The 12891-nt window shown below is 41.4% G+C and overlaps 1 protein-coding gene across 12 annotated transcripts in view; it reads left to right on the top strand.

Moving 5' to 3' along the window:
* Positions 1-12891, top strand: part of DGKI (diacylglycerol kinase iota) — a 300508-nt gene that overhangs the window by 226884 nt on the left and 60733 nt on the right. For 8 of the 12 annotated variants that reach the window (XM_073567545.1, XM_073567544.1, XM_073567542.1 and 5 more), the window contains exons 21-24: positions 2111-2173; positions 3264-3364; positions 8765-8844; positions 9660-9698. In XM_073567545.1, the coding sequence (XP_073423646.1) occupies positions 2111-2173; positions 3264-3364; positions 8765-8844; positions 9660-9698 (283 nt within the window). The remainder of the gene's footprint in view (positions 1-2110; positions 2174-3263; positions 3365-8764; positions 8845-9659; positions 9699-12891) is intronic. The other 4 variants (XM_073567546.1, XM_073567539.1, XM_073567541.1 and 1 more) reach the window with 1 other exon arrangement.

Below are 12891 nucleotides of genomic sequence, written 5' to 3'. Positions count from 1 at the left end.
ACAGGCATTAATAGATACCACCGACCTTAAAGGGGCACTCCGGTCCTGTAAATATTGTCATTGCTCCATGGAGGTACACCGTTAGAGTATTTAGGGTCAGGCGGGCAGGGGGCACAGAACTGGGTGGTGGGCGCGCCGCAGCGATATTCTTTGTGCCATTTTACATTGTGGATGGCGGCATTCTCATTTTCTTGTTACATCTCACATCATAGTGTCGTCCAGGAGGCAATAGCGGTGCCCAAATGCCCCCCGGAGGGCCCCGGTGTCCTGGGTGGCAGGAATTCTCCCCTATTACTGAGAGAGAATGGATTAGGCCTGGCATTTTTATGCAGAGCTGCCATTCAGGATGCTGGAAAAGCTGAGTAAGAAAATATAAGGACGCCTGTGCAACTTTTCTACAATCCTGAATGGCAAAAATGGCAGCGTAAGCAAATCGGGCATTCCTGGGGTCATGGATCATGACATTTCTAGGTAGATTTGCCACTCGGGACACTAAGAAAGTTGGGTGAGAACCAATTTGGTCATTACTATTCTAGTACCTTGCCTCACTATGTGACAGTAGTGTGGCTTTTCAGGACACTAGGAAAGCTGAGTGACATGACTCCCACTGCGGCCTCCATTGCAGCTTCACCAGGATCCTGAATGTCAAATATGGAGGGGAAGTAGAGGATTACACCCTACATTTCTAGGTGGAGTTGCCATTCAGGACACTAGGAAAGCTGAGTAAGAACCAGGATGGCACTATTACAGCTTTCCTTGTATCCTGAATGGCATATCTGCCTAGTTATGAAGCAGTAGTGAAGACGATGTACTTGTCAGGGTATTTCCAGGTAGATTTGCCATTCAGGTTTCTAGGAAAGCTGGGTGAGAAGCAACATGGCAACTTAACACCTGCGTTAGCATCTTAAATAACAAATCTACCTCAGTAGTAAAGCAGGGGAGGTGTTGGCACATTTCTTGATATCATTGCCCTGCAGGACACTAGGAAAGTTGGGTGAGATGACCCCCATTATGGCCACTGTTACGGCTTTCCTATTATCTTGAATGGCAAATCTGCTTAGTTATACAGCAGTAGTAAAGCTGGGGAGATTTCATGACATTTTTATACAGATTTGCCATTCAGGACACTAGGAAAGCTGGGTGAAAATCAATATGGACAACAGTGCAGCATTTCTAATGTAGTGAATGGTGAATCTGCCTAGCGAGTAGGAAAGTAGAGGATTAAAACTGACATTTCTAGATTTAACTTTCATGACACCAGGAAAGCTGGGTGAAAACCAATGTGAATCCAATTACAGCGTCCTTAGTATCCTGAATGGCAACGATTCTTAGCAAAGCAGGTGATGAGGCGACACATGCAGGACAAGAGGAAAGCTGGGTGACTCCAAATATGAACCTAAATTATCCTGAATGATGCATTTTCATATTATTGCGGAAATGCCATTCAGGACACAAGGAAAGAACCAATTTGCAGCTTTTCTAGTATCCTGAATGTTGCTGCAGTAGTAAACAGGGGAATGAATTATGGTAAGTTTATGTACGCTTGCCATTCAGGACACCGGAAAAGCTGTGTGCCATGGCTTCTAATATGGCGGAAAATACTACTTTTTTTACTATCTCGGATGACAGATCTGCCTAGTATTGCAACAGTTGTAAAGCAGAGGATATGACACGACTTATCATTCAAGATGCTAGGAAAGCTGGGTGACAAAAAGAAGGGTATGTATTGTTACATTTTTGGGTGAATTTGCCATTCAGGACACCGGGAAAGCTGGGTGAGAACCAGAATCTGGAAATCAGTACAACTTTGCTTGGATCCTGAAAGGCAAATCCGCCTGTTGTCACCCAGCTTTCCTATAAATATTACATTTCCGGGGATTTTTTTCTTAAAGGAGCCATGCTGTGTGACATCCCCCCCCCCGCACTGTGTGGTGCCATCTGTCCCGTAGAGCGATGCACGGCTGTCACTCGTCAGTTGTGCAGCGCTCTCGTGGTGTCCATGTTAACCTGTTGTGTGTCTGTCTCTCTGGTTTTCTCTCTCTCTCTCATGCCCTCTCACCTCTCGCCTTGCACTCTGTTTTTTGTGCTGCCTTTGTGCTGTCTGCCACAGTGTCCATAAAGTGCCCACCGCTGACCACCGACGCGTCTCCGCACCCCCAGACTCCTTCACTGTGTAAGTATGTGACCTCCCCCTCTCAGAGCTGTCCTCTTTCTACCACGCGCCATCCTCATCACTGCGGTGCCCCCACAAGGTCCTCCGATCCCCAACAACCTTCTTGCTATCAATGAATGGAAACTTTTTCATTTTTTTTTTAAAGGGATATTCCCATCTCCAAGATCCTATCCCAGAATGTAGTAGGTGTAATAATAATATTAGCAAATACCTCCAATTAGAAATGTAGTATAGTTCTTCTGATTAGCAATGTGGTTTACCCCATGTTCAGGGCATTGCAGTAGCTTTTGGATCAGTGGTTACAACCACTAGCAACTAACGAACTGTCATTATATGAGTGGCTGTAACCCTGGATACGTGAGCTACTGCAATGCCCTGCACATGAAGCAAGAGACATAGCTAATCAGGAGAACTATCCTACATTTCTAATTAGAGGTATTTGCTAATATTATTACTATTAATGGAAATACCGCTTTAAGCGTCCAAAATTTGTTTTTGTATTCCACCCCCTCTCAATTTTTCATTGAGTAGTCACTCAGTTATTCCTCCTGGAAATGAAATGTAGGAATGAATTGTGACAACTGGTTATTGGATTTTTTTATCTTGTCCCACACCATCTTTTTTTTTAAATAATGTTTTGTTGTTCCCCTGTTATTCCTGCTGGAAATGATGAAATCAATGGATAACTGTTTATAACCCCTGGCCTTGTCTATTAGCCTGAGTCTGGCAGAGGTAATGATCCTGCGGCACCTGTGTGACGTTCTTCTGTTACTCCTCCTGCCAGTATTGGATGCTACCGTTTGCCTTGATGAATGGTGAAGCCACACATTTCCAGGAGGTGTAACAGAGGGACATGACACGATGCTCCAGAATTTAATGGGGTCACCCCCTCTTTAGGTGAAGGAAGGTGAAGCCCCGTTGTAAGTTTATTCATACATTTCCAGGAGGTGTAATGGAGGGACATGATATCTTACAATTGATTAGGAATTAAGCAGGAGGAACTGAAATTTGTTCTTTTCTTGTAGAACAATATAAAATATATGCAAAATATTGGAGCAATCAGATGATGGCGCTCTTCTTCTCTCCTCAGCCCACACTCAATGCCCGACCGGCTACGGATCCGAGTCAACCGAATCCGCCTGCAGGTGTACGAGGGGTTTCATTTTGTCAAGGACAAGCTGCGGGAAGCCTGTGAGTTGGTAAACGAGGGCAGGATGACTATATACTGCAGAGGAGGACTGGTACTCCTTATGTAGACCAGCAGTGTCTGGAGACTTAAAGGCAATGCTCCATAGGAAAACCATGCACATTAGCTGTCATGGAAGGATGGAAAACTCTCTAGTGCCACCTAGTGGAGGTAAATGATTCCTAAAGGAGACCATCCGAAAATGGAGCCCATATACACTCACTGGCCACTTTATTAGGTACACCATGCTAGTAAGGGGTTGGACCCCCTTTTGCCTTCAGAACTGCCTCAATTCTTCGTGGCAGAGATTCAACAAGGTGCTGGAAGCATTCCTCAGAGATTTTGGACCATATTGACATGATGGCATCACACAGTTGGCGCAGATTTGTCGGCTGCACATCCCTGATGCGAATCTCCCGTTCCACCACATCCCAAAGATGCTCTATTGGATTGAGATCTGGTGACTGAGGAGGCCATTTGAGTACAGTGAACTCATTGTCATGTTCAAGAAACCAATCTGAGATGATTCGAGCTTTATGACATGGCGCATTATCCTGCTGAAAGTAGCCATCAGATGTTGGGTACATTGTGGTCATAAAGGGATGGACATGGTCAGCAACAATACTCAGGTAGGCTGTGGCGTTGCAACGATGCTCAATTGGTACCAAGGGGCCCAAAGAGTGCCCAGAAAAAATTCCCCACACCATGACACCACCACCACCAGCCTGAACCGTTGATACAAGGCAGGATGGATCCATGCTTTCATGTTGTTTACGCCAAATTCTGACCCTACCATCCGAATGTCGCAGCAGAAATCGAGACTCATCAGACCAGGCAACGTTTTTCCAATCTTCTACTGTCCAATTTCGATGAGCTTGTGCAAATTGTAGCCTCAGTTTCCTGTTCTTAGCTGAGAGGAGTGGTACCCAGTGTGGTCTTCTGCTGCTGTAGCCCATCTGCCTCAAAGTTCGACGCACTGTGCGTTCAGAGATGCTCTTCTGCCTACCTTGGTTGTAACGGGTGGCAATTTGAGTCACTGTTGCCTTTCTATCAGCTCGAACCAGTCTGCCCATTCTCCTCTGACCTCTGGCATCAACAAGGCATTTCCGGCCACAGAACTGCCGCTCACTGGATTTTTTTTCTTTTTCGGACCATTCTCTGTAAACCCTAGAGATGGTTGTGCGTGAAAATCCCAGTAGATCAGCAGTTTCTGAAATTCTCAGACCAGCCCTTCTGGCACCAACAATCATGCCACGTTCAAAGGCACTCAAATCACCTTTCTTCCCCATACTGATGCTCGGTTTGAACTGCAGGAGATTGTCTTGACCATGTCTACATGCCTAAATGCACTGAGTTGCCGCCATGTGATTGGCTGATTAGAAATTAAGTCTTAACACACAGTTGGACAGGTGTACCTAATAAAGTGGCCAGTGAGTGTAGTTTGGGGCTGAGCATAGTTTCCTCTCTTGGTCATCATGACAACATTTATCCGTCTAGTCAGTGTTGTCATATGGAAATTTTGCCGTTGGAGATCACCATCCACCTCATTGTTCACACCTGTATTCACATCACTGGTTCACTACCGTTTCATTCACAAAAACTAAAATGTGTAAAAAAATCTTAAAAGGAAGAAAAACACAAATAATAATAATAAAAACCTAAAAATAAGTTAAAAAAAAGCCTGAAAAGTACAAAAACTAAAAAGGAAAAAAGCCGGACTAAAAAGCAATTAAAACTAAAAAGCATTAAAATCACTAACTAAAAAAAAGTGTTAAAAGTAAAAAGAGCAAAAAAACCCTGAAAAAGTACAAACACAGAAATAAAACCGAAAACAAAAAATTGCAAAAGCACTGAAGCTAAAAAGAATAAAAAAAATAAGATTAAACAGGAATAAAACAAAAAAAGCCTTAAAATCAATTACTAAAAAAAGTATTAAGTAAAAAGAGCAAAAAAACTCCCCCAAAAGTAAAGAAACACAAGTAAAACGTACTAAAAACTAAAACGAAAAATTGGAAAAAAACAAAAATAAAAAGAACAAAAGCGAAAAAGAATAAAAATTAATAAAACAAAAAAGGCATTACAATCAAAAAGTATTAAAAACTTAAAGTAAAAAGAGCAAAAAAACCTAAAAAGAATTACAAAACTAAATAGTAATAAAACTAAAAAGTGATAAAATCAATAATTAAAAAGTGCTAAAAACTAAAGCAAAAAATAGCAAAAAAAAAACCCCATAACTAAAAAGTACAAAACCTAAAAGAGCAAAAACATGATGAAGAGGTAAGGAGACTAAAAAGCATTAAAATCAATAGCTGAAAAGTATTACAATCTAAAGGTAAAAAAAAATGAAAAAAACAAAACAACTGAAAGGCACAAACGCAAAAAAAAAGTACGACAAACTAAAAATTGCAAATAAGGGGGAACATTTCTCGTTGTGGAGAGTGGCACATGGGTGTAAGGAGACTTATAGTCCATGAATTGCTCCACTGGGGAAATTATATATACAGGGAGGAAAAGGACAGAACTTCTAGCGCCACCTATTGGATGTAGCATGAAAACACTTTAAGGGAATCTGTCAGCAGGTTTTTGTTAAGAAATCTGATAGCAGCATGATGTGGGGACTGAGACCCTGATTCCAGCTGGGCTGCTTGCTGTAGTTTTGATGCAATCACAGTTTTTTTTTCTAGCAGAGCTCAGAATGCTGAGAAATACTGTATAACCCCGCCCACACCACTGATTGGTAGCTTTTTGTGTACACCGTGAAAGCTACCAATCAGTGGTGTGGGGCGGGGTTTCACACTGCAGCAGGACTAAGCGGCAGGAGACATCTAGTCCTCTCTTGGCAAAAGGGTCAAAAGTTGCAAAATGTATGCTAGAAAGATGAAATAATTCTCTGTGAGGCGACGCAAAGCTGCCGCTATCACAGCGCCCTTGTCCAGACAGCGGTAATGTACAGAGCCGCCCCAGCTCAGTCAGCGCTAAACGAGCCCAGAACGGCAGCGGGCGCTGCTCATGACAAGCGAAAACATAATAAAGCCCTTAGGAAAGTGATATTATCCTTCAGCTGCCCCCTCTCCCCCCCGCAGCAACACACTACTTAATTGCTTTGTAGCATGTACCAACCCCAGCCGGGGCGCTGCTCCCCCTGCGCGCTGCCAGCGCTCCCTGCGTAATGAAGTCCCTCTATGGGTGACGGCAGAAGTCATTAATCAACACTGCTGATAACAGTGTAATGGAGTCGTGTTCATCCCCTGCACTCATTATTCATAGCAACCGGAGAGGTACAAGCGCCTGTGCAGCCGCCACGCCGCGGGACTCTGCCTGCAATTACATGGGAATCCGTGTACCTGTTCTCATGTCACCGGGACACCAACCGTGACTGCAGCTCGCGGAAATGCGAAGGGCAGAGAAAATATTGGTTAATAGATATAGGATCTGTTATATAAGAGAGTCTTAAAGGGGATGGAGAATTAAAGGGATGTGCACAGTGACTGCACCAGCAGAATAGTGAGTGCAGCTCTGGGGTATAATACAGGATGTAACTCAGGATCAGTAATGTAATGTATGTACACAGTGACTGCACCAGCAGAATAGTGAGTGCAGCTCTGGGGTATAATACAGGATGTAACTCAGGATCAGTAATGTAATGTATGTACACAGTGACTGCACCAGCAGAATAGTGAGTGCAGCTCTGGAGTATAATACAGGATGTAACTCAGGATCAGTAATGTATGTACACAGTGACTGCACCAGCAGAATAGTGAGTGCAGCTCTGGGGTATAATACAGGATGTAACTCAGGATCAGTAATGTAATGTATGTACACAGTGACTGCACCAGCAGAATAGTGAGTGCAGCTCTGGGGTATAATACAGGAGGTAACTCAGGATCAGTACTGTAATGTATGTACACAGTGACTGCACCAGCAGAATAGTGAGTGCAGCTCTGGAGTATAATACAGGATGTAACTCAGGATCAGTAATGTATGTACACAGTGACTGCACCAGCAGAATAGTGAGTGCAGCTCTGGGGTATAATACAGGATGTAACTCAGCATCAGTAATGTAATGTATGTACACAGTGACTGCACCAGCAGAATAGTGAGTGCAGCTCTGGGGTATAATACAGGATGTAACTCAGGATCAGTACTGTAATGTATGTACACAGTGACTGCACCAGCAGAATAGTGAGTGCAGCTCTGGAGTATAATACAGGATGTAACTCAGGATCAGTAATGTAATGTATGTACACAGTGACTGCACCAGCAGAATAGTGAGCGCAGCTCTGGAGTATAATACAGGATGTAACTCAGGATCAGTACTGTAATGTATGTACACAGTGACTGCACCAGCAGAATAGTGAGTGCAGCTCTGGGGTATAATACAGGAGGTAACTCAGGATCAGTAATGTAATGTATGTACACAGTGACTGCACCAGCAGAATAGTGAGTGCAGCTCTGGAGTATAATACAGGAGGTAACTCAGGATCAGTAATGTAATGTATGTACACAGTGACTGCACCAGCAGAATAGTGAGTGCAGCTCTGGAGTATAATACAGGAGGTAACTCAGGATCAGTAATGTAATGTATGTACACGGTGACTGCACCAGCAGAATAGTGAGTGCAGCTCTGGGGTATAATACAGGATGTAACTCAGGATCAGTACTGTAATGTATGTACACAGTGACTGCACCAGCAGAATAGTGAGTGCAGCTCTGGGGTATAATACAGGATGTAACTCAGGATCAGTAATGTATGTACACAGTGACTGCACCAGCAGAATAGTGAGTGCAGCTCTGGGGTATAATACAGGAGGTAACTCAGGATCAGTAATGTAATGTATGTACACTGTGACTGCACCAGCAGAATAGTGAGTGCAGCTCTGGGGTATAATACAGGATGTAACTCAGGATCAGTAATGTAATGTATGTACACAGTGACTGCACCAGCAGAATAGTGAGTGCAGCTCTGGGGTATAATACAGGAGGTAACTCAGGATCTGTAATGTAATGTATGTACACTGTGACTGCACCAGCAGAATAGTGAGTGCAGCTCTGGGGTATAATATAAGTCATTTTATCAGAATAAGGAATGCTTTTATTTCCTGTAGATTTACGTTTTTTTCTACTTTTCCCGGTGATTGACTGCAGTGGATTTTACAGCACTTAGGACGTTTCATCTCTAGACTTGACGGTAACATTGAGGGTGAAATGACAGACGGGGCTGTGACCGTACGGCGAGTATGCGCTGGTTATATATATGTAGGAGAACAGTCGGCTCTCTTATATCTGTATATCACGGTCTCCATTCACACGCAGGCAGCAGAGCTCTGGCGCAGATGAGAGGCTGATAATGTGGGATATTAGGAGGTGATGTTTTCTTTCCATCTGATGAATCTTCTCTCCTGCAGCCATTCCTCTAGGGATCATTGTGGTGCGAGGAGACTGCGACCTGGAGACCTGCCGGATGTATATCGACCGCCTACAAGAGGTGAGTCCTGCACAGTATGGCGCCATACAGAGTCTGTGTAGCTACGCCCGAGCCCCTATAGCTCCAGTCGCAGAAAGGGACACGGTCAGGTTAATTTGCACCTATGATTTGGGACTGTAATGCCTTTATGCCACAACAGCGCCATCCCTGTCTACAGTTTGTGTGTGGTATTGCAGCTCAGCATCATTCAGTTCAATGGAGGTGAGCTACAGTACCAGACCCAACCTGCAGAAGGCGCTGGCACCGTTTTTGGAAGCAAGCCGCAATGTTTTTGTATAGACCTCCAAAAAAAAGAAATGCTTCAATTTTTGTAATTTTTTTTTTCATGCACAGTACAGGGCTGTAGGAGAAAAGGAACGTGGGAATTGTCAGGGTCGTATAGAACTAAACCTGTCATTTTTAGAAGCCTCTAATAAACTCAGCAGAAATAGGAGAGTAAATAGCAGAAAAGAAAATGACCGGAGGGGATTTGTGGAGCTCTTAATAAATTCATGTCAGCTAAAGAGACCCTTGGGGTGGACACAGATGTGAGAAATTCGCCCTCAGCAAACAGCGCAGATTGTAATGTGTATAGAAATGGATGAGCTGCAATCTCCAGCGTACCAGCAGGTGGCAGCAGATGACAGGTTATATCTGCGGTGCGTGTAAATGTCCTCCCTGTGCTGCAGGGTGTAACACAATCTATTGTTCTCTGATGTCAGTCCCTTCAGCCACTGAATAGAATACTGCCCCCTATGTTCTATCCACTGGCTAACACGGTACAAAGATATACATCTTTCCTTCAGCCACTGATTAACTCTGCTTGTGTTTTAAAGGATCTGCATTCTGTGACCACAAACAGAGATCACTGCCAGGTATGTAAGGTGTCCTACCATAATACTTCACCACTGTACAAGAATATAGCTACTATAATACTGCCCCTATGTACAAGAATATAACTACTATAATACTGCTCCTATGTACAAGAATATAACTACTATAATACTGCCCCCTATGTACAAGAATATAACTACTATAATACTGCTCCTATGTACAAGAATATAACTACTATAATACTGCCCCCTATGTACAAGAATATAACTACTATAATACTGCCCCTATGTACAAGAGTATAACTACTATAATACTGCCCCTATGTACAAGAATATAACTACTATAATACTGCTCCTATGTACAAGAATATAACTACTATAATACTGCCCCCTATGTACAAGAATATAACTACTATAATACTGCTCCTATGTACAAGAATATAACTACTATACTACTGCCCCCTATGTACAAGAATATAACTACTATAATACTGCCCCCTATGTACAAGAATATAACTACTATAATACTGCTCCTATGTACAAGAATATAACTACTATAATACTGCCCCCTATGTACAAGAATATAACTACTATAATACTGCCCCCTATATACAAGAATATAACTACTATAATATTGCCTCCTATGTACAAGAATATAAGTACTATAATACTGCCCCCTATGTACAAGAATATAACTACTATAATACTGCCCCCTATATACAAGAATATAACTACTATAATACTGCCCCTATGTACAAGAATATAACTACTATAATACTGCCCCTGTGTACAAGAATATAACTAGTATAATACTGCTCCCTATGTACAAGAATATAACTACTATAATACTGCCCCATATACAAGAATATAACTACTATAATTCTGCCCCATGTACAAGAATATAACTACTATAATACTGCCCCCTATGTACAAGAATATAACTACTATAATACTGCTCATATGTACAAAAATATAACTACTATAATACTGCCCCTATGTACAAGAATATAACTACTATAATACTACTCCTATGTACAAGAATATAACTACTATAATACTGCCCTATACGTGCAATAATATAACTACTATAATATTGTCCCCTATGTACAAGAATATAACTACTATAATACTGCTCCTATGTACAAAAATATAACTACTATAATACTGCCCCAATATACAAGAGTATAACTACTATAATACTGCCCCCTATGTACAAGAATATAACTACTATAATACTGCCTTCTATGTACAAGAATATAACTACTATAATACTGCTCCCTATGTACAAGAATATAACTACTATAATGCTGCCCCCTATGTACAAGAATATAACTACTATAATACTGCCTCTATGTACAAGAATATAACTACTATAATACTGCTCCTATGTACAAGAATATAACTACTATAATACTGCTCCTATGTACAAGAATATAACTACTATAATACTGCTCCTATGTACAAGAATACAACTACTATAATACTGCCCTATGTACAAGAATATAACTACTATAATTCTGCCCCATGTACAAGAATATAACTACTATAATACTGCCCCCTATGTACAAGAATATAACTACTATAATACTGCTCATATGTACAAAAATATAACTACTATAATACTGCCCCTATGTACAAGAATATAACTACTATAATACTACTCCTATGTACAAGAATATAACTACTATAATACTGCCCTATATGTGCAATAATATAACTACTATAATATTGTCCCCTATGTACAAGAATATAACTACTATAATACTGCTCCTATGTACAAAAATATAACTACTATAATACTGCCCCAATATACAAGAGTATAACTACTATAATACTGCCCCCTATGTACAAGAATATAACTACTATAATACTGCCTTCTATGTACAAGAATATAACTACTATAATACTGCTCCCTATGTACAAGAATATAACTACTATAATGCTGCCCCCTATGTACAAGAATATAACTACTATAATACTGCCTCTATGTACAAGAATATAACTACTATAATACTGCTCCTATGTACAAGAATATAACTACTATAATACTGCTCCTATGTACAAGAATATAACTACTATAATACTGCTCCTATGTACAAGAATATAACTACTATAATACTGCCCTATGTACAAGAATATAACTACTATAATACTGCTCCTATGTACAAGAATATAACTACTATAATACTGCCTCCTATGTACAAGAATATAGCTACTATAATGCTGCTCCTATATACAGGAATATAACTACTATAATACTGCTCAATATGCACAACCCAAAACATACAAATGACCCTAATCAAAAGTTTGCATCCCCTGGTGATTTTGGCCTGATAACATGCACAGAATTTGACACAAATGGGTTTGAATGGTTACTAAAGGTAACATCCTCACCTGTGACCTCTTTGCTTGTAATCAGTGTGTGTGCATAAACGCTGGTGAGTTCCTGGGATCCAGACTCTGGCATCTTTCATCCAGCCACTGACGTTTCTGGAATGTGTATCATGGGGAAAGCAAAGGAATTGTTAACGGATCTACGGGAAAAGGTAGTTGAACTGTATAAAACAGGAAAGGGATACAAAAAGATATCCAAGGAATTGATAATGGCAGTCACCAGTGTTCAAACTGTGATTAACAAATGGAAAATCAGGGGCTCTGTAAAAACAAAACCTCGGTCAGGTAGACCAACAAAAATTTCGTCCACAACTGCCAGGAAAATTGCTCGGGATGCAAAGAAAAACCCACAAATAACATCTGCTGAAATACTGGACTCTCTGAAAACTAGCGGTGTGGCTGTTTCAAGATGGTCAATAAGGAGGCACTTTAAGAAAAATGGGCTGCATGGTCGAGTCGCCGGAAGAAAGTCATTACTGCGCAAATGCCACAAAGTATCTTGCCTACAATACGCAAAATAGCATAGAGACAAGCCTCAAAACTTCTGGAGCAAGGTCATTTGGAGTGATGAGACCAAAATTGAGGTTTTTGTCCACAATCGTGAATATTACATTTGGAGAGCGTTTAACAAGGCCTATGATGAAAGGAGCACCATTCCTACTGTAAGGCATGGAGGTGGATCGCTGATGTTTTGGGGATGTGTGAGCTACAAAGGCACAGGAAACTTGGTCAAACTTGAAGGAAAGATGAATGCAGCACGCTATCAGCAAACATTGGAGGCAAATTTGCAGTCATCAGCCCAGAAGCTGCGCATGGGACGTACTTGGACGTGCCAACAAGA

Source organism: Dendrobates tinctorius, unplaced genomic scaffold (genome assembly GCF_039654945.1).
Source record: "Dendrobates tinctorius isolate UK_male_01 unplaced genomic scaffold, ASM3965494v1 ptg000020l, whole genome shotgun sequence".
In the NCBI taxonomy this organism is placed as follows: Eukaryota; Metazoa; Chordata; class Amphibia; order Anura; family Dendrobatidae; genus Dendrobates; species Dendrobates tinctorius.
This window is presented reverse-complemented; position numbering and strand designations above follow the sequence as displayed.